This window comes from Drosophila novamexicana, unplaced genomic scaffold, assembly GCF_003285875.2.
Source record: "Drosophila novamexicana strain 15010-1031.04,08,12 unplaced genomic scaffold, DnovRS2.1 tig00000193-arrow-pilon, whole genome shotgun sequence".
Taxonomy (NCBI): Eukaryota; Metazoa; Arthropoda; class Insecta; order Diptera; family Drosophilidae; genus Drosophila; species Drosophila novamexicana.
Window position 1 is genome coordinate 1,814,805 of NW_020824787.1, and position 26,972 is coordinate 1,841,776.

Here is a 26,972-nt window from a genome sequence, read left to right on the forward strand (position 1 = left end):
TCAGGCAATCGGGTGGTCAGTCAGTCCGTCAATCAAATAGCTATATTTATATGGATATACATGTACATATAAAGGGGATACCTACATTCTCGTATATTATATAAATTGAACAGCTTATCAATCAGTCATTCAATCAATCAGGCTGTCTTCTCGATCAGTCAGGAGGAATAATTTCATATTTATTGTTTCTGTAAGATTATTATGAATCAATCAATCTGGCAGCCAATCAATCAATCAGTATAAACATAATGAATGATATGTATATATTCGTAAATAATGTAAAAATCTAATTATCTTTTCTCTTACCGACAGCCAACAACGATGACCACAACAAGATCGACATCAAAATCCAGACGAACTGTGAGTTCTCCAAGACCATTGGTGAGCTGTACGAGAGTATTGCTCGGAGCAAGCTGCCCAACGGCTGTGCCAAGTCCAGCGCCAACATGCTAAGTGCCTGCGATGAGATCGAGGAGCAGACCGCCGAGGATGTGGAGGAGGAGCGCAACGAACGCATTCTGGTCGAGGTGCAGGAGTCGCTGGAGCGTCAAATACGCGAGCTGGAGAGCACAGAGATCGATGTGGACACCGAAACGGATGAAACGGATGGTGAGGTGCAGCTGGAGGAGCAAGACGACAATACGGATCAGGCGCTCGACGATGCCGTCGTCTTTGTTACGATGAGCGATGATGAAAACGCCAGCCTGGAGCTGCGCTACCAGGCGCTGCTGTCGGACATGTCCTGGAACGAACGCGCCGAGGCATTGGCCACGCTGCAGGCCTATGTGGCGCGTCATCCTGGCCGCGCACAGGAGCTGCACCAGAAGCTATCCTCGCCCTCGCGCCGTCGCTCGCTGCAGGAGACCCTCAAGAAGTACCAGGCAAAGCAGGCACGGGCCCAGCAGAAGCGGGCGCTGTTGCAGCAGGAGAAGGCCGCCAAGCTGCAGCAGCTATTTGTGCGTGTCGAGGACGTCAAGGCGGCCAAGAAGCAGCTCATCGAGGACAAGCGCCAGAAGATGGAGGGCCGTCTGCAGCGTGCTGCCGAAAACCGTGAGCTTTATTTGCGCCAGATCATTGAGAAGGCGCACGACGAGGACAAAAAGCTGAAGGAGATTAACTTCATTAAGAACATCGAAGCGCAGAATAAGCGACTCGATTTGCTCGAAGCCTTCAAGGAGACCGAGGGTCGCCTGCAGGATCTCGAGCAGGAGCGTCAGAAGCGCGTCGAGGAGAAGGCCGCCAAGGAGGCGGCTGTGGAGCGGCGTCGCCAGGCGCTCGAAAAGGAACGTCTGCTTAAGCTGGAGAAAATGAACGAGACGCGGCTGGAGAAGGAGCAGCGCATTGGCAAAATGCAGGAGCAAAAGGAGCGACAACGTCAGGCGCTCGCTCGCGAAAAGGCACGCGATCGCGAGGAGCGCCTGCTCGCCCTCCAGGTGCAACAGCAGCAGACCACCGAGGAGCTGCAGCGCAAGATTCTGCACAAGCAGCTGGAGTCGGCGCGTCGCCATGAGGAGAACATCGAACACATACGCCAGCGTGCACTGGAGCTGACCATGCCCAGCACCAGGCAGCAGGACGATGTGCGCGGTGACGAGGACGCAGACCTGGTCAATGGGAATGCCACCAGCACCACCAACGAGGATTGCGATTTATCCTCAACATTATCCGACATGGGCGGCCTGACTGGCAGTCGCGAGCACTCGCGCAGCTATAAGAAGAAGATGAAGAAACTGAAGCAACGCATGAGCCAGTGGTAAGTGAGCTTGTCGCCTAAAACACCCCATTTGAAGTGTAGTTATTGTAGGGTATTTTTGGGAATCTGCCAAAGCCGTAGTTGGAGTCTATCTGAATACTCTTTGTAGGCCACGTTTCTTTGCCAAAATTCACTCGCATGCATATCGATAAAAATCGATTACTAACATCTGGAATTTATATAGAAGCTTACGAAAGCCGGGAGTATAATTATTTGACACTAGTTTTTTATTATCTATGAAAAATAGGTGGATTTTTGGTGGGTCCGTTCCTATTATATAAAAAATATCGGTTCAGCTTCATTTTCAATAAGTATTATTTTAGAGCCCATTTTACAGGCTTCAGATACAAACCTTGATATGCGGAATATCGTATAGTATAAACTAAAGACAATATAAATATATAATAAAGGTATATAAGAGCCATGCCTATTTCTATTGTCCTTGATATAAACAGATTCAGAAGGTTTATATAGGATGTTTCAGGGTAGCATTTTCACATATAGTCTTTAGGATATTTGAGGGTATCATTTTCATAGGATAAGATTTGACCGAGTTATGGGGATGGAAACTTTTGACCTATGTGTATGTAAGATCTAGAGGCCAAACCATGAACAAAAAGCCAAACCTTTTCAAAATCGGTTGAGTTTTGACCGAGTTATGGGGGTGGGAAATATTGACCTTTGTCTATATAGGATATTTGAGGGCATCATTTTGACATGAATTTTGACCAAAACTAATGTTTCCAGATTTGGATGCAGAATTGATCTAGAGGCCAAACCAGTGAACAAAAAACCAAACTTTTTGAAAATCGGTTGAGTTTTGACCGAGTTATTGGGGTGGGAAATATTGACCTTTGTCTATATAGGATATTTGAGGGCATCATTTTGACATGAATTTTGACCAAAACTAATGTTTCCAGATTTGGATGCAGAATTGATCTAGAGGCCAAACCGTGAACAAAAACCCAAACTTTTTGAAAATCGGTTGAGTTTTGACCGAGTTATTGGGGTGGGAAATATTGATTTATATCTATATTGGATATTTGAGGGCATCATTTTGACATGAATTTTGACCAAAAATAATGTTGCCAGATTTGGATGCAGAATTGATCTAGAGGCCAAACCGTGAACAAAAAACCAAACTTTTTGAAAATCGGTTGTGTTTTGACCGAGTTATGGGGGTGGGAAGTTTTGACCTATGTCTATATAGGATATTTGAGGGTATAATTTTGACATGAATTTTGACCAAAACTAATGTTTTCAGATTTGGATGCAGAATTGATCTAGAGGCCAAACTATGAACAAAGAGCCAAACCTTTTGAAAATCGGTTGAGTTTTGACCGAGTTATGGGGGTGGGAAATATTGACTATGTCTATATAAGATATTTGAAGGCATCATTTTGACATGAATTTTGACCAAAAATAATGTTGCCAGATCTGGATGCAGAATTGAAAATCGGTTGAGTTTTGACCGAGTTATGGGGGTGGGAAATATTGACCTATGTCTATATAGGATATTTGAGGGCATCATTTTGACATGAATTTTGGCCAAAACTAATGTTGCCAGATTTAGATGCAGAATTGATCTAGAGGCCAAACCGTGAACAAAAAGCCAAACCTTTTGAAAATCGGTTGAGTTTTGACCGAGTTATGGGGGTGGGAAATATTGACCTATGTCTATATAGGATATTTGAGGGCATCATTTTGACATGCATTTTGACCAAAAATAATGTTGCCAGATTTGGATGCAGAATTGATCTAGAGGCCAAACCATGAACAAAAAGCCAAACCTTTTGAAAATCGGTTGAGTTTTGACCGAGTTATGGGGGTGGGAAATATTGACCTATGTCTATATAGGATATTTGAGGGCATCATTTTGACATGAATTTTGACATGAATTTTGACCAAAACTAATGTTGCCAGATTTGGATGCAGAATTGATCTAGAGGCCAAACCGTGAACAAAAAGCCAAACCTTTTGAAAATCGGTTGAGTTTTGACCGAGTTATGGGGGTGGGAAATATTGACTATGTCTATATAGGATATTTGAGGGTATAATTTTGACATGAATTTTGACCAAAAATAATGTTTTCAGATTTGGATGCAGAATTGATCTAGAGGCCAAACCATGAACAAAAAGCCAAACCTTTTGAAAATCGGTTGAGTTTTGACCGAGTTATGGGGGTGGGAAATATTGACCTATGTCTATATAGGATATTTGAGGGTATAATTTTGACATGAATTTTGACCAAAAATAATGTTTTCAGATTTGGATGCAGAATTGATCTAGAGGCCAAACCATGAACAAAAAGCCAAACCTTTTGAAAATCGGTTGAGTTTTGACCGAGTTATGGGGTGGGAAATATTGACCTATGTCTATATAGGATATTTGAGGGCAACACTTTGACATGAATTTCGACCAAAAATAATGTTGCCAGATTTGGATGCAGAATTGATCTAGAGGCCAAACCATGAACAAAAAGCCAAACCGTTTGAAAATCGGTTGAGTTTTGACCGAGTTATGGGGTGGGAAATATTGACCTATGTCTATATAGGATATTTGAGGGCAACACTTTGACATGAATTTCGACCAAAAATAATGTTGCCAGATTTGGATGCAGAATTAATCTAGAGGCCAAACCATGAACAAAAAGCCAAACCGTTTGAAAATCGGTTGAGTTTTGACCGAGTTATGGGGTGGGAAATATTGACCTATGTCTATATAGGATATTTGAGGGCATCATTTTGACATGAATTTTGACATGAATTTTGACCAAAACTAATGTTGCCAGATTTGGATGCATAATTGGCAAAACCATGAACAAAAAGCCAAACCTTTTGAAAATCGGTTGAGTTTTGCCCGAGTTATGGGGGTGGGAAATATTGACCTATGTCTATATAGGATATTTGAGGGCAACACTTTGACATGAATTTCGACCAAAAATAATGTTGCCAGATTTGGATGCAGAATTGATCTAGAGGCCAAACCATGAACAAAAAGCCAAACCGTTTGAAAATCGGTTGAGTTTTGACCGAGTTATGGGGTGGGAAATATTGACCTATGTCTATATAGGATATTTGAGGGCAACACTTTGACATGAATTTTGACCAAAAATAATGTTGCCAGATTTGGATGCAGAATTGATCTAGAGGCCAAACCGTGAACAAAAACCCAAACTTTTCGAAAATCGGTTGAGTTTTGACCGAGTTATGGGGGTGGGAAGTTTTGACCTATGTCTATATAGGATATTTGAGGGTATAATTTTGACATGAATTTCGACCAAAAATAATGTTGCCAGATTTGGATGCAGAATTGATCTAGAGGCCAAACCATGAACAAAAAGCCAAACCTTTTCAAAATCGGTTGAGTTTTGACCGAGTTATGGGGGTGGGAAATATTGACTATGTCTATATAGGATATTTGAGGGTATAATTTTGACATGAATTTTGACCAAAAATAATGTTTTCAGATTTGGATGCAGAATTGATCTAGAGGCCAAACCATGAACAAAAAGCCAAACCTTTTGAAAATCGGTTAAGTTTTGACCGAGTTATGGGGGTGGGAAATATTGACCTATGTCTATATAGGATATTTGAGGGCATCATTTTGACATGAATTTTGACCAAAACTAATGTTTCCAGATTTGGATGCAGAATTGATCTAGAGGCCAAACCGTAAACAAAAAGCCAAACCTTTTGAAAATCGGTTGAGTTTTGACCGAGTTATGGGGGTGGGAAATATTGACCTATGTCTATATAGGATATTTGAGGGCATCATTTTGACATGAATTTTGACATGAATTTCGACCAAAAATAATGTTGCCAGATTTGGATGCAGAATTGATCTAGAGGCCAAACCGTGAACAAAAAACCAAACTTTTTGAAAATCGGTTGAGTTTTGACCGAGTTATTGGGGTGGGAAATATTGATTTATGTCTATATTGGATATTTGAGGGCATCATTTTGACATGAATTTTGACCAAAAATAATGTTGCCAGATTTGGATGCAGAATTGATCTAGAGGCCAAACCGTAAACAAAAAGCCAAACCTTTTGAAAATCGGTTGAGTTTTGACCGAGTTATGGGGGTGGGAAATATTGACCTATGTCTATATAGGATATTTGAGGGCATCATTTTGACATGAATTTTGACCAAAACTAATGTTGCCAGATTTTAATGCAGAATTGATCTAGAGGCCAAACCATGAACAAAAACCCAAACCTTTTGAAAATCGGTTGAGTTTTGCCCGAGTTATGGGGGTGGGAAATATTGACCTATGTCTATATAGGATATTTGAGGGCAACACTTTGACATGAATTTCGACCAAAAATAATGTTGCCAGATTTGGATGCAGAATTGATCTAGAGGCCAAACCATGAACAAAAAGCCAAACCGTTTGAAAATCGGTTTAGTTTTGACCGAGTTATGGGGTGGGAAATATTGACCTATGTCTATATAGGATATTTGAGGGCATCATTTTGACATGAATTTTGACATGAATTTTGACCAAAACTAATGTTGCCAGATTTTGATGCAGAATTGATCTAGAGGCCAAACCATGAACAAAAACCCAAACCTTTTGAAAATCGGTTGAGTTTTGCCCGAGTTATGGGGGTGGGAAATATTGACCTATGTCTATATAGGATATTTGAGGGCAACACTTTGACATGAATTTCGACCAAAAATAATGTTGCCAGATTTGGATGCAGAATTGATCTAGAGGCCAAACCATGAACAAAAAGCCAAACCTTTTGAAAATCGGTTGAGTTTTGACCGAGTTATGGGGTGGGAAATATTGACCTATGTCTATATAGGATATTTGAGGGCATCATTTTGACATGAATTTTGACATGAATTTTGACCAAAACTAATGTTGCCAGATTTGGATGCATAATTGGCAAAACCATGAACAAAAAGCCAAACCTTTTGAAAATCGGTTGAGTTTTGCCCGAGTTATGGGGGTGGGAAATATTGACCTATGTCTATATAGGATATTTGAGGGCAACACTTTGACATGAATTTCGACCAAAAATAATGTTGCCAGATTTGGATGCAGAATTGATCTAGAGGCCAAACCATGAACAAAAAGCCAAACCGTTTGAAAATCGGTTGAGTTTTGACCGAGTTATGGGGTGGGAAATATTGACCTATGTCTATATAGGATATTTGAGGGCAACACTTTGACATGAATTTTGACCAAAAATAATGTTGCCAGATTTGGATGCAGAATTGATCTAGAGGCCAAACCGTGAACAAAAACCCAAACTTTTCGAAAATCGGTTGAGTTTTGACCGAGTTATGGGGGTGGGAAGTTTTGACCTATGTCTATATAGGATATTTGAGGGTATAATTTTGACATGAATTTCGACCAAAAATAATGTTGCCAGATTTGGATGCAGAATTGATCTAGAGGCCAAACCATGAACAAAAAGCCAAACCTTTTCAAAATCGGTTGAGTTTTGACCGAGTTATGGGGGTGGGAAATATTGACTATGTCTATATAGGATATTTGAGGGTATAATTTTGACATGAATTTTGACCAAAAATAATGTTTTCAGATTTGGATGCAGAATTGATCTAGAGGCCAAACCATGAACAAAAAGCCAAACCTTTTGAAAATCGGTTAAGTTTTGACCGAGTTATGGGGGTGGGAAATATTGACCTATGTCTATATAGGATATTTGAGGGCATCATTTTGACATGAATTTTGACCAAAACTAATGTTTCCAGATTTGGATGCAGAATTGATCTAGAGGCCAAACCGTAAACAAAAAGCCAAACCTTTTGAAAATCGGTTGAGTTTTGACCGAGTTATGGGGGTGGGAAATATTGACCTATGTCTATATAGGATATTTGAGGGCATCATTTTGACATGAATTTTGACATGAATTTCGACCAAAAATAATGTTGCCAGATTTGGATGCAGAATTGATCTAGAGGCCAAACCGTGAACAAAAAACCAAACTTTTTGAAAATCGGTTGAGTTTTGACCGAGTTATTGGGGTGGGAAATATTGATTTATGTCTATATTGGATATTTGAGGGCATCATTTTGACATGAATTTTGACCAAAAATAATGTTGCCAGATTTGGATGCAGAATTGATCTAGAGGCCAAACCGTAAACAAAAAGCCAAACCTTTTGAAAATCGGTTGAGTTTTGACCGAGTTATGGGGGTGGGAAATATTGACCTATGTCTATATAGGATATTTGAGGGCATCATTTTGACATGAATTTTGACCAAAACTAATGTTGCCAGATTTTAATGCAGAATTGATCTAGAGGCCAAACCATGAACAAAAACCCAAACCTTTTGAAAATCGGTTGAGTTTTGCCCGAGTTATGGGGGTGGGAAATATTGACCTATGTCTATATAGGATATTTGAGGGCAACACTTTGACATGAATTTCGACCAAAAATAATGTTGCCAGATTTGGATGCAGAATTGATCTAGAGGCCAAACCATGAACAAAAAGCCAAACCGTTTGAAAATCGGTTTAGTTTTGACCGAGTTATGGGGTGGGAAATATTGACCTATGTCTATATAGGATATTTGAGGGCATCATTTTGACATGAATTTTGACCAAAACTAATGTTGCCAGATTTTAATGCAGAATTGATCTAGAGGCCAAACCATGAACAAAAACCCAAACCTTTTGAAAATCGGTTGAGTTTTGCCCGAGTTATGGGGGTGGGAAATATTGACCTATGTCTATATAGGATATTTGAGGGCAACACTTTGACATGAATTTCGACCAAAAATAATGTTGCCAGATTTGGATGCAGAATTGATCTAGAGGCCAACCGTGAACAAAAAACCAAACTTTTTGAAAATCGGTTGAGTTTTGACCGAGTTATTGGGGTGGGAAATATTGATTTATGTCTATATTGGATATTTGAGGGTATAATTTTGACATGAATTTTGACCAAAAATAATGTTTTCAGATTTGGATGCAGAATTGATCTAGAGGCCAAACCATGAACAAAAAGCCAAACCTTTTGAAAATCGGTTGAGTTTTGACCGAGTTATGGGGGTGGGAAATATTGACCTATGTCTATATAGGATATTTGAGGGCATCATTTTGACATGAATTTTGACATGAATTTTGACATGAATTTTGACATGAATTTTGACCAAAACTAATGTTGCCAGATTTGGATGCATAATTGGCCAAACCATGAACAAAAAGCCAAACCTTTTGAAAATCGGTTGAGTTTTGCCCGAGTTATGGGGGTGGGAAATATTGACTATGTCTATATAGGATATTTGAGGGTATAATTTTGACATGAATTTTGACCAAAAATAATGTTTTCAGATTTGGATGCAGAATTGATCTAGAGGCCAAACCATGAACAAAAAGCCAAACCTTTTGAAAATCGGTTAAGTTTTGACCGAGTTATGGGGGTGGGAAATATTGACCTATGTCTATATAGGATATTTGAGGGCATCATTTTGACATGAATTTTGACCAAAACTAATGTTTCCAGATTTGGATGCAGAATTGATCTAGAGGCCAAACCGTAAACAAAAAGCCAAACCTTTTGAAAATCGGTTGAGTTTTGACCGAGTTATGGGGGTGGGAAATATTGACCTATGTCTATATAGGATATTTGAGGGCATCATTTTGACATGAATTTTGACATGAATTTCGACCAAAAATAATGTTGCCAGATTTGGATGCAGAATTGATCTAGAGGCCAAACCGTGAACAAAAAACCAAACTTTTTGAAAATCGGTTGAGTTTTGACCGAGTTATTGGGGTGGGAAATATTGATTTATGTCTATATTGGATATTTGAGGGCATCATTTTGACATGAATTTTGACCAAAAATAATGTTGCCAGATTTGGATGCAGAATTGATCTAGAGGCCAAACCGTAAACAAAAAGCCAAACCTTTTGAAAATCGGTTGAGTTTTGACCGAGTTATGGGGGTGGGAAATATTGACCTATGTCTATATAGGATATTTGAGGGCATCATTTTGACATGAATTTTGACATGAATTTTGACCAAAACTAATGTTGCCAGATTTTAATGCAGAATTGATCTAGAGGCCAAACCATGAACAAAAACCCAAACCTTTTGAAAATCGGTTGAGTTTTGCCCGAGTTATGGGGGTGGGAAATATTGACCTATGTCTATATAGGATATTTGAGGGCAACACTTTGACATGAATTTCGACCAAAAATAATGTTGCCAGATTTGGATGCAGAATTGATCTAGAGGCCAAACCATGAACAAAAAGCCAAACCGTTTGAAAATCGGTTGAGTTTTGACCGAGTTATGGGGTGGGAAATATTAACCTATGTCTATATAGGATATTTGAGGGCATCATTTTGACATGAATTTTGACATGAATTTTGACCAAAACTAATGTTGCCAGATTTGGATGCATAATTGGCAAAACCATGAACAAAAAGCCAAACCTTTTGAAAATCGGTTGAGTTTTGCCCGAGTTATGGGGGTGGGAAATATTGACCTATGTCTATATAGGATATTTGAGGGCAACACTTTGACATGAATTTCGACCAAAAATAATGTTGCCAGATTTGGATGCAGAATTGATCTAGAGGCCAAACCATGAACAAAAAGCCAAACCTTTTGAAAATCGGTTGAGTTTTGACCGAGTTATGGGAGTGGGAAGTTTTGACCTATGTCTATATAGGATATTTGAGGGTATAATTTTGACATGAATTTTGACCAAAACTAATGTTGCCAGATTTGGATGCAGAATTGATCAAGAGGCCAAACCATGAACAAAAAGCCAAACCTTTTGAAAATCGGTTGAGTTTTGCCTGAGTTATGGGGGTGGGAAATATTGACCTATGTCTATATAGGATATTTGAGGGCATCATTTTGACATGAATTTTGACCAAAACTAATGTTGCCAGATTTGGATGCAGAATTGATCTAGAGGCCAAACCGTGAACAAAAAGCCAAACCTTTTGAAAATCGGTTGAGTTTTGACCGAGTTATGGGGGTGGGAAGTTTTGACTTATGTCTATATAAGATATTTGAGGGTATAATTTTGACATGCATTTTGACCAAAAATAATGTTGCCAGATTTGGATGCAGAATTGATTTAGAGGCCAAACCGTGAACAAAAAGCCAAACCTTTTGAAAATCGGTTGAGTTTTGACCGAGTTATGGGGTGGGAAGTTTTGACCTATGTCTATATAGGATATTTGAGGGTATAATTTTGACATGAATTTTGACCAAAACTAATGTTGCCAGATTTGGATGCAGAATTGATCAAGAGGCCAAACCATGAACAAAAAGCCAAACCTTTTGAAAATCGGTTGAGTTTTGCCCGAGTTATGGGGGTGGGAAATATTGACCTACGTCTATATAGGATATTTGAGGGCAACATTTTGACATGAATTTCGACCAAAAATAATGTTGCCAGATTTGGATGCAGAATTGATCTAGAGGCCAAACCATGAACAAAAAGCCAAAAGCCAAAAGCCAAACCGTTTGAAAATCGGTTGAGTTTTGACAGAGTTATGGGGTGGGAAATATTGACCTATGTCTATATAGGATATTTGACATGAATTTTGACATGAATTTTGACCAAAAAGAATGTTGCCAGATTTGGATGCAGAATTGATCTAAAGGCCAAACCATGAACAAAAAGCCAAACCTTTTGAAAATCGGTTGAGTTTTGACCGAGTTATGGGGGTGGGAAGTTTTGACCTATGTCTATATAGGATATTTGAGGGTATAATTTTGACATGAATTTTGACCAAAACCAATGTTGGCAGATTTGGATGCAGAATTGATCAAGAGGCCATGCCATGAACAAAAAGCCAAACCGTTTGAAAATCGGTTGAGTTTTGACCGAGTTATGGGGGTGGGAAATATTGACCTATGTCTATATAGGATATTTGAGGGCATCATTTTGACATGAATTTTGACCAAAACTAATGTTGCCAGATTTGGATGCAGAATTGATCTAGAGGCCAATCCGTGAACAAAACGCCAAACCTTTTGAAAATCGGTTGAGTTTTGACCGAGTTATGGGGGTGGGAAGTTTTGACCTATGTCTATATAGGATATTTAAGGGTATAATTTTGACATGAATTTTGACCAAAACTAATGTTGGCAGATTTGGATGCAGAATTGATCAAGAGGCCAAACCATGAACAAAAAGCCAAACCTTTTGAAAATCGGTTGAGTTTTGACCGAGTTATGGGGTGGGAAATATTGACCTATGTCTATATAGGATATTTGAGGGCATCATTTTGACATGAATTTTGCGCGAATTTTGACCAAAACTAATGTTGCCAGATTTGGATGCAGAATTGATCTAGAGGCCAATCTGTGAACAAAACGCCAAACCTTTTGAAAGTCGGTTAAGTTTTGACCGAGTTATGGGGGTGGGAAATATTGACTATATCTATATAAGATATTTGAGGGCATAATTTTGACATGAATTTTGACCAAAAATAATGTTGCCAGATTTGGATGCAGAATTGATCTAAAGGCCAAACCATGAACAAAAAGCCAAACCTTTTGAAAATCGGTTGAGTTTTGCCTGAGTTATGGGGGTGGGAAATATTGACCTATGTCTATATAGGATATTTGAGGGCATCATTTTGACATGAATTTTGACCAAAACTAATGTTGCCAGATTTGGATGCAGAATTGATCTAGAGGCCAAACCGTGAACAAAAAGCCAAACCTTTTGAAAATCGGTTGAGTTTTGACCGAGTTATGGGGGTGGGAAGTTTTGACCTATGTCTATATAAGATATTTGAGGGTATAATTTTGACATGCATTTTGACCAAAAATAATGTTGCCAGATTTGGATGCAGAATTGATCTAGAGGCCAAACCGTGAACAAAAAGCCAAACCTTTTGAAAATCGGTTGAGTTTTGCCCGAGTTATGGGGGTGGGAAATATTGACCTACGTCTATATAGGATATTTGAGGGCAACATTTTGACATGAATTTCGACCAAAAATAATGTTGCCAGATTTGGATGCAGAATTGATCTAGAGGCCAAACCATGAACAAAAAGCCAAAAGCCAAACCGTTTGAAAATCGGTTGAGTTTTGACCGAGTTATGGGGTGGGAAATATTGACCTATGTCTATATAGGATATTTGACATGAATTTTGACATGAATTTTGACCAAAAAGAATGTTGCCAGATTTGGATGCAGAATTGATCTAAAGGCCAAACCATGAACAAAAAGCCAAACCTTTTGAAAATCGGTTTAGTTTTGACCGAGTTATGGGGGTGGGAAGTTTTGACCTATGTCTATATAGGATATTTGAGGGTATAATTTTGACATGAATTTTGACCAAAACCAATGTTGGCAGATTTGGATGCAGAATTGATCAAGAGGCCAAACCATGAACAAAAAGCCAAACCGTTTGAAAATCGGTTGAGTTTTGACCGAGTTATGGGGGTGGGAAATATTGACCTATGTCTATATAGGATATTTGAGGGCAACATTTTGACATGAATTTCGACCAAAAATAATGTTGCCAGATTTGGATGCAGAATTGATTTAGAGGCCAAACCATGAACAAAAAGCCAAACCGTTTGAAAATCGGTTGAGTTTTGACCGAGTTATGGGGTGGGAAATATTGACCTATGTCTATATAGGATATTTGAGGGCATCATTTTGACATGAATTTTGACCAAAACTAATGTTGCCAGATTTGGATGCAGAATTGATCTAGAGGCCAAACCATGAACAAAAAGCCAAACCTTTTGAAAATCGGTGTAGTTTTGACCGAGTTATGGGGGTGGGAAATATTGACTATGTCTATATAAGATATTTGAGGGTATAATTTTGACATGAATTTTGACCAAAACTAATGTTGCCAGATTTGGATGCAGAATTGATCTAGAGGCCAAACCATGAACAAACAGCCAAACCTTTTGAAAATCGGTTGAGTTTTGACCGAGTTATGGGGGTGGGAAGTTTTGACCTATGTCTATATAGGATATTTGAGGGTATAATTTTGACATGAATTTTGACCAAAACTAATGTTGGCAGATTTGGATGCAGAATTGATCAAGAGGCCAAACCATGAACAAAAAGCCAAACCTTTTGAAAATCGGTTGAGTTTTGACCGAGTTATGGGGTGGGAAATATTGACCTATGTCTATATAGGATATTTGAGGGCATCATTTTGACATGAATTTTGACATGAATTTTGACCAAAACTAATGTTGCCAGGTTTGGATGCAGAATTGATCTAGAGGCCAATCTGTGAACAAAACGCCAAACCTTTTGAAAGTCGGTTGAGTTTTGCCCGAGTTATGGGGGTGGGAAATATTGACTATATCTATATAAGATATTTGAGGGCATAATTTTGACATGAATTTTGACCAAAAATAATGTTGCCAGATTTGGATGCAGAATTGATCTAAAGGCCAAACCATGAACAAAAAGCCAAACCTTTTGAAAATCGGTTGAGTTTTGACCGAGTTATGGGGGTGGGAAATATTGACCTATGTCTATATAGGATATTTGAGGGCATCATTTTGACATGAATTTTGACCAAAAATACTGTTGCCAGATTTGGATGCAGAATTGATCTAGAGGCCAAACCATGAACAAACAGCCAAACCTTTTGAAAATCGGTTGAGTTTTGACCGAGTTATGGGGGTGGGAAGTTTTGACCTATGTCTATATAGGATATTTGAGAGTATAATTTTGACATGAATTTTGACCAAAACTAATGTTTTCAGATTTGGATGCAGAATTGATCTAGAGGCCAAACCATGAACAAAAAGCCAAACCTTTTGAAAATCGGTTGAGTTTTGACCGAGTTATGGGGGTGGGAAATATTGACCTATGTCTATATAGGATATTTGAGGGCATCATTTTGACATGAATTTTGACCAAAAATACTGTTGCCAGATTTGGATGCAGAATTGATCTAGAGGCCAAACCATGAACAAACAGCCAAACCTTTTGAAAATCGGTTGAGTTTTGACCGAGTTATGGGGGTGGGAAGTTTTGACCTATGTCTATATAGGATATTTGAGGGTATAATTTTGACATGAATTTTGACCAAAACTAATGTTGGCAGATTTGGATGCAGAATTGATCAAGAGGCCAAACCATGAACAAAAAGCCAAACCTTTTGAAAATCGGTTGAGTTTTGACCGAATTATGGGGGTGGGAAATATTGACCTATGTCTATATCCTATATAGGATATTTGAGGGCATCATTTTGACATGAATTTTGACTAAAAATAATGTTGCCAGATTTAGATGCCAGATTGATCTGGAGGTCAAACCATGCATAAAAGGACAAACCATATGAAAATCGGTTGGGTTTTGACCGAGTTATGGGGTGGGAAATTTTGACCCATGTCCATATAGGATAATAGCGGATATACTACTGTATAGCCGTTTTCCGCCAATATAGAGATAGAGATTTAAAATTCCATTTCAATACCTAAATTTTTGTTAATATTCTTCTTCAACTCGTGTCAACTTCCAGTGCCGCGGATTACTTGTCCACATTGGAGGCCCTGCCCGCCCATGTGAAACGGGATAGCAGCGTGCCGAAGCTGTTGCATCTGGTGATGAAGGGCGGCGGTTCTCAGGGTCTGGACCGTACGCTGGGCAATCTGTTGCGTGTGATACCAAAGGCGCAGACCTACGACTTTCAGGCGTTCCTCAGCATGGATGGGCTCGGTGTGCTGGCCAATCATGTGATCAGCAAGGGCTTGGAGGACAATGCTGAGATCTCAAAGAAGTAAGCTGAACGAGAATATTAATGAAATCAATAAAACCAAATCGATTTACTTCGATTTCAGATCCGTCACACTGGCCGTGCAGCTGTATCGGAATGCGTGCTCCGTTTGTCCACAGATTGCGCGCCATGCGCTTCTGGGCAACTCCATTGCGACGCTCTTCGATGCCATCAGCAAGAGTTTCCAGGTGAGCCAAAGCCTCTGGTGGCCCAATAAAAGTGTCGCCGCGCTGTCGCCATGAAATGCATCCAGAATCGTAATTCCCCCAAGTGCGTCGCACGCTTTAAACTTGGCTCGTGTTCTTATCCTTGCCCTCTTCCCCACTCCTTGTCCCTCGTCCCGCCCCCCCGAGTTGCCTGGCATATAGCCACTTAACACTTGGCCGCGCTGATTTGGTCTCTCTTATACGCTTTATCCATAAAATATATTTATGCTGTAGGGCATTTGCGTTCTGGGCTGAGCTTTGTGACAATTGCAAGAACTTTTCAATACCTAACTTTTTGAACTCTTAAAATTATAGAAAAATTAGGGGAATTAGTTAAATAGCTTTTGTTTTCATGTTTATAATATATTTTTGCATGTATTTGTTTATTAAAATAAATATATGTATATATAAATATATGTATATATTTTTATATACAAATTAAAGTCAAAAACTCAGCTTAAATTAAATTTAAATTAATTTGAACTTGCTTTACTTTCGCGCCCTTTTCGACATTTTAAAAACTTGATCGTTTTTTTTTTTAACATAAAAATATTGTAACTTAAAGTAAGAATTACAAATTTTCAACATATCATTTTAATTTTGTATGATTGTAATTCAGGCAATTTCCAAATTTCCAGCGTTCAAATAACTTTGTGAATTAGTTTTTTAGTACATACTTATATTTTTTATTAATGTAGCGCATACGCAAGTCGACTTGCTTTGGCCTCAAATCGCACACACACACACACACACGAGAACTTTGCCAAGTTTAAAGTTTATTGTTTTCTTATTTTGTTCGCTTGTTTATTTGCCATTTCTTTTGACGCTTTTATTTGGCGCGTTCCTTTTGCTTTTTGCCTTTTGTTTTTGTTTTTGTTGCCCTGTGTGGCATTTTTATTTGTATTTTATTTACTGGCCGCGGCGTCGCGCTGTGGCCTATAAATTCGTAACGCACTAGCCGCAAAACCCCCGCAGCCCGCAACCCCTAGCCCTCACTGACCCCCCCCTGCCCAGCCTGGGCCGACAATTTGTCAGCATTTGGCTGTCAAGTTTTGCGTGCGTCTTTTTTGTTATTGTTTATATATATGCATAAATGTTTATATATATATATATGTACGTATATTTGCGGGCCGCTGTTAAATCAATCGTTAAAGCGCGTAAAAAGCCATTTTATATTTATGCATTGTTGTTGTTCGTTTGCTGTGCTTTTATATTTTGTATTTCATAAAAAATATTTTACTGCCTTGCTGTTGTTGTTGTTGTTGTTGCTTTGGCTCGTGTTTATTGTTGTGCTTGTCCCCCTGCCCCCGCATTAGACCCCGCCCCACCTCTGGTTATTGCTGATGGATCAGCGCGCACGCCGCTTGTCATGTAATCAAGAAGAAGCAGAAACAGAGAAAGAGATAAAGAGCGTCGCGTTAAAAAACATCAATTAACATTTTGATTGATGTGAGTGGCCGTTACGGTTGTTGTTGTTGTTCTTCTTCTTCTTCTTGCTGCTGTTGTTGTTGTTGCTGTAGCTGTTAACTTTTATAATTAATTTGAACACACACGAACAATGTCGTCTAACGCCGCAAAGCATGCAACAATTGTGCGACAACAACAACACAGCCACAACAACAACTACGCCAACAAGTCCATTGACACTTTTTGACTTTCTGTTAGATTTCTATTTTTGATTTTTTTTGTTTTTCAACTGATTCTTTCGCCATTTGCAGTTACCCGAAGAAAAATCACCACAACATCCGGTCGAGTTATCCACGGAGCTAATGCTGGCATGCACCGAGGCGCTATCATCCAGCTATGTGAAGAAAAACACCCACCCTAAAGTACCGGAACGCCTACCGGACATGATAAAGTGAGTACAAAAGAAGAAAACGACAAAGAAAAACAAAAGACACAACTGCACAAAGTTAACAGTACAACGTGCACAGAAACCCTCACACACACACACAGATGCGCGCGCTCGCAAGTAGGGGAAATGGCGCAAGTTCGAAAGAATTCAATGTTCGAAAATGCGTGAGTGGCGGCTAGGCAGTGCGTGCGTGTGCGAGCGGGAGCGCTTGTGTGTGTGCAGGGGCGTGTCAATGCTGTGCGAGCAAGATGGCTAGTGTGCTGCGCCTGTATATGTATGTATGTATATGGCCTGCATATGCAGTGGCTCGCAAACTGTGCAGGCTGTGTTTACCATTTGCCAGTGCTTGTCCAACTGCGCTTTATGAGCAAGTGCAGCCATTGTTATTTCTGTTATTGTTGTTGTTGCGGGCGCTTTCAACACTCGCCGCTAACTTTCTGCCTGCACGTTTTTATGACTGCTTCGCTTTTACAGTTGCTGCTGCTGCAGCATTGTTGTTGCTGCTGCTTGAATTTCTTTTTTTTTGGCAAAACTTTAATGTAGCCCGCGCGCAGTCGGCGTCGCTGCTTGTTTTTCTTTAATTTGCGCTTATTTTGCGTGCGTGTGTGTGTGTGTATTTTTGGGCAGTGCAAAAGTTTTAATCGAATTTCTGCTGTTGTTACCCACACACACAAACACATAGACGCCATTTTGTTTATTTTTGCAGAAATTGAATTTCATATACATTTGCTTATTGTGTTTTGTTTTTGTTCTTTATTTTGCGCTGTGCTCACTTTTTTGATTGTAAAAAAAAACTTTTGTTGTGCATTTTTGTGACTTTTGTTGTTTTTATATTTTAGTCATTTTTGTTCGCTTGGCTTTTGTTTCGCCAGTAAAAACATTTTGTTTATCCTTTGTGTGCACTGCCCCCCGCTCCCCCCTCACCTAGCTGCCTAGCCCATTGAATTTTTCTCTAGTTTTTTTTTATTTTTGTTGATCAATTTTCGTTTGTTTATGTTTTCAATTTGCTTACAAAAGCTTTTCGTTTATTTTATTAGTAGCCCGCCGCCATTGTTCCCTGCCTCGCTCGCTCTCTCGCTCTCTCGCTCTCTCTCTCTCCCCCACACCAATTTTTTTTCGCAGCCTTTTGTGGTTGTTTGCTTTTCTTTTTATATACCCAGTTTTTATTTTATTTTTTAGCAGCGCGCTTTTCGGCGCTCAATTCAATTACAAAGCGTTGCCGTCTTGTTTTCTATAGCTGCGTCTAACGTTTTGCTGCAAAATCACATTTGCCTTGACTATCATTTCCTTCGCCCCGGCGCCCGCTACACAATACGCTGCGCCATTTTGCCAAAACTTGAATAAAGCGCCAAAGCGAAGAGTGGGATAAAAAAAAAAAAAAACAAAAATAGATATAAAGAAACTGAAATTCAATTCGCCGCACTTGAATGGAATGACAACCTCCGGTCGAAGCAGCAAGCATTTGGCTGTTGCTTCCCCTCTAGCCCCCGCCCCCCGATCCCCGCCTTCCACTACTTCTACTCTCTACTTCTGCCTCTCGTTCTGCTGCTTTCTAATTCAATTGTAGCTTTCGGGTCGGGCAACTGCTGTAGTCAATCTTTTGGCTGTGCTCTACGTGCAGCTTTTTGTAGCTGCATAATTTAATTTTTGTTTACTTTTAATTGGTCGAGCGGCACATAAAAGTGGAGAGCGGAAGCGGGAGCGCGTTGAGTGGTGGGGGGGCACTAGAGCGAAGGGGGCAACACTTTTTCATTCCGATTTGTAACACAAATTTGATTTTAATTAAGAAACTTTCAATTTTGTTCTTGCTTTCTTCTCTCAGTTTGCTTTGAGTTCCAGCATTTCAATGAATTATGCAGTAAATTCATGTTTTTCCTTTTCGATTCTATTTCGAATTTAGCATGTCATAAGCCAAAGCTCCTCTATTGCTAGGCATGTGTCTATAGTTATGTCTATATGTATTACATATGTTTGCTTTGGTGTGTCTGCATATAGAGCACGCCCACTGACCCAGTCGCCTTTTTTGGTTAGCTTTGTCATCATTATTATCGTCATTATCATTATGATTATCCACAAAGTTGTGGCTTGCCGTAGCCGCATAGAACTCGGTTGTTTAACAAAGTTTCCGCTTGAGCGAAGTTTTGATTTTCTCTGCAAGAGTTTCGTGCTTTTCAAACATACTTGCAATTCAGCTTTTAAATCAGATAAAGTGAAGTACATTTACAATAACATTATCTGTATATTCTTTGGAATTTTCATGAAGGGTTTTTTAAGCGGAGTAATCACAATAGTAACTTTATATATACATATATATATATGTATGTATATGATAAATCATAAAACTATATAAATTTATTAAGCTTAATCTTTATTAATTTTTAAACAATAATCGCATAACATATACATAATTTCATTAATCTGACTTTCTCATGAATGCCGCAAATTCTTGTTAAAGTGGGCCGCAGCCAACTTAACAAGCATACTAAACTCTCTTTTAGTGCTGCCAGATTGTTTCAAAAACAATAGGCGAAATATTGCTGCTATTTCACCATTTCACATTCAAGACTTCGATAAAGAATACTTGATAAAGTTCCAAAAATGATATTAATTGTAAAATAAAAATCCAGCAATTAGGATGAATCAGTAAGAAACGATGCCGTAACTAAATACGAGTCGAATGAATATAAGAACTTACAAAAAGAGCATTCGGGAATGAACACAGTACAGTACACGTCCGAAAATTTGTCCTTTGACAAAACAGAACTGTTCACAGATTAATTCTATAATAATTTAAATATAATTTAAATACCTTATAGATAAAATGCCTTTATAACTACTTTGATTTTGGTCTGGGAAAATAATTGAATCTCTCATATATTTTTTTTTGCTGAAAAAAAAGACTTCTTCTTCTGCTGAAAGCGAAACCTGCACTTTAAAATTTAGAAATAATTGAATCAAAGCTCCTTTAAATGTGCTTCAATTATTTGAGGCTCGCCTGAATGAACCCAAAAATTCCAAGTTTCCCAACCCCTAAACTTTCCAGCTCCCACACGACCTTTTACTGGAACCATAACAAATTTAAATTCTATGCAAATAGCATAATTGTGTGTGTGTGTGTGTGTTTGTGTGGCGTGTGCGCTTCTCTTTTTACAATGTAATTGATTCATAATTAATCAACGCAATCATTAGACAGATCATATACAGAAGCCTCAACCCTCGCGCTAATAAAAAAAAACGATAGCAAATACATATTTAATCATCATTTGATCATCAATTTTCAAGGTGTTGTCTGGCTAAACAAATGATAAAAAAAAAATTATGACAAGTAGGTCGGTGTAGGGCTTCGGGCAGGGGTAGGTGTCAGACGGGCGGGGTAGGCAGGTAACGGCAATCGTAACGATGATTTGACACGCGATAAGGCGCACACGGAAGCTTCCTTCATGGCATCCGCATCCGCATCCTCAACCTCATCCACGTCCACATTCGCAGCATCGCCGCGCAGAGCAACCCCCCGCGTGCTGCACAATTGAACCCCTGCTCCGCCACGCCCAGCTCCCTGCTGTCATAATGAAATATGCATACGACAAGAAGAAGCGGTAACCAGTCGGGTTAGAGGTGGAGGGAAAGAGAGCTCTGATTCAGCCAGGCAGGATTCTCTGGGTGCGCCGCGTGTCCTTTTGTTTGGATGTCAACAAGGACAAGGCTGCTGCTGTTGCTCCTGCTGCACGATTAATTTAATTACCCTTTAAAGTAACCATATCGAATGGCCATTTGGAGTTATGCCTCGTCCTGGCTCTTGTCCTGTGTGACTCTCTCTCGGCATGCACTTTGCAGCACGGCCTTCTGTTGTCCTGCGACACTTGCCCTTAGTTTTTGCCTCAATTACTGAACCCAGCTGCCTTTCAACCAAACACACACACCCACACACACACACGTGCTGTGGGTTTTATTTTACCAACGTCATGGACATATTAGTGCAACTATTTAGTTGCCACCACAGTCGCTGCGGCCCCTGCCACCAATGCTGCTCCAGTTAACACTATTACACTGCGCAAAAAGCTGCTGAGAATTTGAATGATTTTCAAGGCCTAGAACCAGTTCATGTTGTTGATTTGAATACTTCACACGTTTTTGTAGGCTTTTGTTCGTTTCTTAATGGAAGTCCTTAATATTCCTATGGAAGGTATTATACGGTTAATAGCTTTTATACAAACAAAAAGAAAGTTTCTTGCGTGATTTCTAGAAAAAATCCACATTTTTAACTAAAATATGGTCCCCCAGTTAGTGATAAAGCTTTAATGTCAAAACGTAAGATTGATTCGGCTCCAAATAGACTGAAACGTTTTTCAAAACTATCCCAACCCCTTATCTTTACATTTATTACTTAATTTATTGTAATTTCTTGTTACTTGACTCTTTCGCTCAGTGTAGCGCGCCATGGCTGCAGCGTCTCCTTCTGGCGTATTCATTTCAAGCGTTCGCCTTTGTTCGTTCTTGTTGTTATTTGTTGTTGTTGTTTGTTGTGCATTTAATATCCGATTTCAGTTTTTTGTTGATTCTTTTTGACAATGGGCGCAGGCATTGAACACTTCTACGTTGCCCCGGCTCCAGACTTTAGCCCCCAACCCCTCTCCGCCTCCTCCAACTCGTACGCTATTGTCCTTGTTGGCGGCAATGTGAAAGTTTTCTATTTGCTTAGTGCGCTGCGCTCCTTTTTCACGTCCTTTTGTTTTCCCTGCTGTCGCTCTGCTGCTGTTCCTCAAAATCAAAATATTGACTCTTTAACGGCGTCTTTATTGATCCATTGGCGGCGAACCCTGAGCTGCTCGCATAGCAGTCAGCTTTTGTGCAGGCCAAGCCCTGAGCAGTTCGCATAGCAGTCAACTTTTGTCAGCTGCAATTCCGTGTATTTTCCTCGGAGTCTATTCATAATGAAGTTTCAGTGTTTAACTGCAATTCCCTGCGAGTTGCGCCAGTCCCAATCTGCATGTCATAATTGAATTCAAATCACGAAACTGTCACAAACTAATCAGAGTTGTCATTTTTGTAACAGTAGACGAGCCGAGCGCCGTGTCTGGAGCAGCATTCGCTGTTAGACCACCCACCCCTACACCCCCCTATGCCCGTCAAGCCCGCCTCAACCCCTGCTCATCGGTACGCGCGCTCATCTGTTCGTTTTCGACATTCAAACTGTCAAAAAGTCAGCATCAATTACAGTTACAGGCACATCATAGCAAACACAGAGAATGCGATAGGGCATTTCCAGAGAAAGCGACAGAATTATAGAGTCAGTGGGAGAAAGCGGGAGAGCAGTAGGGAGAGAGGGGGTGGGTCAGCGCTCAAAGAAGTGCGGCCCAAACTTCGCTTCAGTTTTGCATCAAAATGCATTTGGACATAGGCTTAGAAAAAAAAAAAAAAACAAAATACTGCAAACTCTTAACTGGAAATGCGAGAGTTATTTGAAGTATTATAGTTTGTTGCTGGTCACGCGAAAAGTCTTATAGCTAAGATCCTATCGATGAAATATTCTTTGTGGTTCCTTCATAAATTTTCAAAAATGTTTGGCCCAATTTAGAGGAGAGTTTTTCAAAAGGACTGTGATACAAAATCTACAAAATATTGAAAACAAACTATATATTTTATATGCTAGTAAAGCCCTTAAATAAGTTTTTCAGAAGAAATATTTCGAGTAAAGCAAGATAAACCCATATACACTTTATCAGTTTTCAAGAAGATTTATCATGAATAACCTTTCAAAACAATTTTCTTTGTGGATCCTCAATTTCTAGATACAAAAGACCTCAACATTTGGGGAAACGCTTGAAATACAATATCTTGAAGAGATTGTAACCCAACCTTATATTATATCAAAATCTTTAAAAGTATAAATGTTATAAAGGCTCCCAAATATTTCTGACTTTTCAAGAACTTATCATTATGAAAATTATAAATTTCACAAAGGTCTGACTTTGAGACTCAGTTATAGAAGTTTTTCTTACAATTTAGTGTTGATCTTCAGAAGAAAATTCTATCGATATATGGAGATAGAATTATATTTATACTATAACTTGCTCAGTTTCCCAGAATATTTATTATGATTTGTTTAACATGGGCTGCCAAAGATATTATTTGAAAGTGAAGACTTTTTGTATTGCAACTTCATCTATTTCACTCATTTTTAGTATCCTTATATATACTTTTTGGAATAAATTTTCTTCGTAAACAGCAGATACTTATTTTAAGTATTCTTCTCCCTCTTAATGAATCCGAATTTCGTATTCATCCAATTATCCAATTCATTTATTCATAAAACGCCGAATGCTGCATATAGAAGTTCTCGCACATTCACCGACAATATATTTTCTTTATAGCCACAATATGTCAGGATATTCAAATAGTATTAAATATTATGTTGAGATGCAACAAACACCCCTCGATAATGCGAGGTGTGTGGCATGTAAGTTGTTAGTCGGGTTTGGGGTAGTCGTATGCAAAAGTCTGACATATGCGCTGACATTTTGCATGCAAAAAGGCGCAGCAGCATCGGCCTCGAATGCTCTCTTTAACCCCACACCCTACCCAACCCAATCCCACCCCACTCGACCATCCAATGAATGTTGAGTTGCATGTCAAAAGTTTGATGAGTGCCTGTCCAGAGCCGCATGTCAAAGGCAATGGGCATTGGCATTAAAAAGGATGAGGGGCAGTGTCGGCTTTTGGGCTATTGAATTACGTAGAGTCCGTAGAGTTTCAGATCTTTTGAGTGCATGCGCTTTGATTTTGGCTAGAAGGTCTGTTGTTCTTGTTGTTTTTCTTCTTTTTACACTCGAGGGAATATTAACCAAGCCAACCAGAGACCCAAGCTCAACCAGCAAAGCAACCACCCACCCAGCCAGTCAGATCTTGGTCGACATATGTAAAATGTGTAAAGTGCAGCTACCGGTGCCAGTTACAGTTAATTTAATGCTCGTCAGCAGTGGCTGCTCCTGCTGATAATGTAGATAATGTTGATAATGCTGTTGATGATGATGATTATGTTGTTCCTGTTGCACCCTCAACAACTGTCTCTTCCACAACAACAACAACATTGTCTAGAGTTTTAGAGAGCGAGCAGAGCGCATCACTCAATCAAACGGCAATTGTGAGGGCTTAGGCAGACACAATTTCTGGCCCAGGGGCAGAAGCAACCCCTCTCGTGGAACGCAGCAAGTCCGAGTCCAACCCCTCCTGTAAGTGAAAACTAGAGTTCGAAGCACTGAAACTGGTGCAAATTAACACGCTAAGCACTTGAATGCGCCAAATGTGGCGTGAGTAATGCCCTCAAGTGGCCGACAGATGGCGCACATTACAAGCCACTAATCCAATGCGCCTAGCCCACGTTGGGCGCCATACATAAAGAGGGCTGTAAAAATTTATGCTAAAAACTAAAACTAAAAATCTGCACAGTTATCACTGCCCCCTTCGCCAGTTCCAGTCCATTATCTTCGTAATGGTCGAGTTCGCCAAGCTCTGGTCCACTCTTTGGTTATGGCCATTCAATGCGGCCCCACATTGGGCGCCATTTATGATTGCGGCCAACTTAACATAAATTCTAATTTGATTTTGCCACTAAAGTGCCATAAGAACGCAATTTGACCAGCAGATGGGGCAGAGTTCCCATTCCATTTAATATGCTCACATGACTGTTTGAGTTTTCCCTCCTGCCCCATCAGCTGAGGCTGAGGCCGAGGCCTTACGTTTTGGGCATAAATTTTTACGATGTTCGGCGACATATTCGCCATTTTCCACTTTCTACTTTCCACTTTTCTCAAAAGCCAAATCACAGACGCCCATTTTCAGTGCCCAATCCGTAGCTCTAGTTTCCCCCACCCCTCACTCTGCCTGCCTTACTCCAAGTGCTTCTTATTGACCTTGCTCGCGTAAGTGTACATTGACTATGTGATGTAGCTTGTTAGGCATCTTTGATATGAGGTGTAGCAAGGGGTATGAATTGTAAATTGAATTTTAAGTAGAAATAATGTTATATCAAATATTTATTTGTTGGCTGGCTCGAGGTCCGTGTAGCCAACAAATAAATATTGAAATATGGAAAGGTCGCCAGAGCCATCAATTTATATCAAATAGTTACAATTCCTGACAAAATTAACAGCCACTTTGACATGCATGTCAAACTATTTTTGGTTTTGGCCATATAGCTTTTAATTCGGTTAATGTGATATCCAAAGCTTGCCAACGTATCTAGATATTGTAAATTATACAAAATACATATATATATATATTGTATAACATTTTGATAGTCAAATTTTTAATATAATTCTTTAAAATTGGTTCGATATGATATTTGGATCCCTCACGTACTTTCTCTTGTTAAGATTGTTTTTCTTGGGCCATATTGTTAAATATTGATTAAGCTAGATCAGTTCATGTTTCTGCCTCTAACAATAGTCTTTTAAAGAGTATTAAATGTTCGTCTTGTTTTCCGTCAATGTTGTCTACATTCTCTGGCTTTAATGCCTTTTTGCTAGACTTCTTATGTGTAGCGGTTGCTGCTGTTTTTTGCTGTTGTTGTTGTTGCTGTTTTATATTATTATATGCACTTTTCTTTTACAAAATGGCGGCGAACGTCGCCAACGTCCTGATCCTGGGGCTGTCGTTATGTTTGCGGTTATTTGGCGCCATGTTTTTGCCTTCCTCGCCTCGTTTGAGTTTTACGAGCGGCTTTACTTTTCGCAGCTATTTGGCGCTGGCTTTTTAACGGCCCCAACAGCCACAACATCATTATCCCCATCATCATTATCCACTTCATCGTCATCATCATCATCATGATCCACATCTTTGTTGGCCCCACGTGTGTTGTCCATTCGGTGACGTTGATTTCTATAGTCGCCGTTTTGCGACATTTCGCCTTCGGCTGCGGTAGGCACAGCTCTGATTTACCTCCCTTCCCCCTCCCTCTCCACCTCAGCCACATCCCGCCCCTCTCAACGCCCACATCTGTCCGTTGATTTTCCTTACACAAGTGACATTTCCCATATGGCAAACGGTGCGACGGCGACTGCTGAAATTTTATTTTCAACGCTCGTGTCGTAATTGAAGACGCGCCTCCCCCTATACCCCCTGCATCCCCGCCGCACCGCAGGCTCCGCTAACCCCTGCCACATGCTGCTGCCAACTGTCTGTCAAAATATATAAGAACCCGAACGTTTACCCCGTTGATATTTCCCTTTGGCAAATGGAAAACGCTTTGGGTGGCGTTCGCGTTACTAAGAAAACAACAGCCCAGACTTAAGTACAGAATAGAATAGCTGAGAAAAAGAAGTCGCAGAAGAAGAAGAAGAGGTAGCAACAGCAGCAGCAGCAGCAACACGCAAAGATTTGTGCTTGTCTTCCAGACATTGATGACATGCTGATGAATTTTCATTGAAAAGCGCTCTACAG

At 39.7% G+C, this 26,972-nt stretch overlaps 1 protein-coding gene across 1 annotated transcript in view; it reads left to right on the forward strand.

Moving 5' to 3' along the window:
• Positions 1–26,972, forward strand: part of LOC115758645 (S phase cyclin A-associated protein in the endoplasmic reticulum) — a 49,818-nt gene that overhangs the window by 4,479 nt on the left and 18,367 nt on the right. Inside the window, exons 4-7 of the mRNA XM_030699380.1 lie at positions 313–1,753; positions 15,219–15,476; positions 15,538–15,661; positions 17,398–17,537. Coding sequence (XP_030555240.1) covers positions 313–1,753; positions 15,219–15,476; positions 15,538–15,661; positions 17,398–17,537 — 1,963 coding nt within the window. The remainder of the gene's footprint in view (positions 1–312; positions 1,754–15,218; positions 15,477–15,537; positions 15,662–17,397; positions 17,538–26,972) is intronic.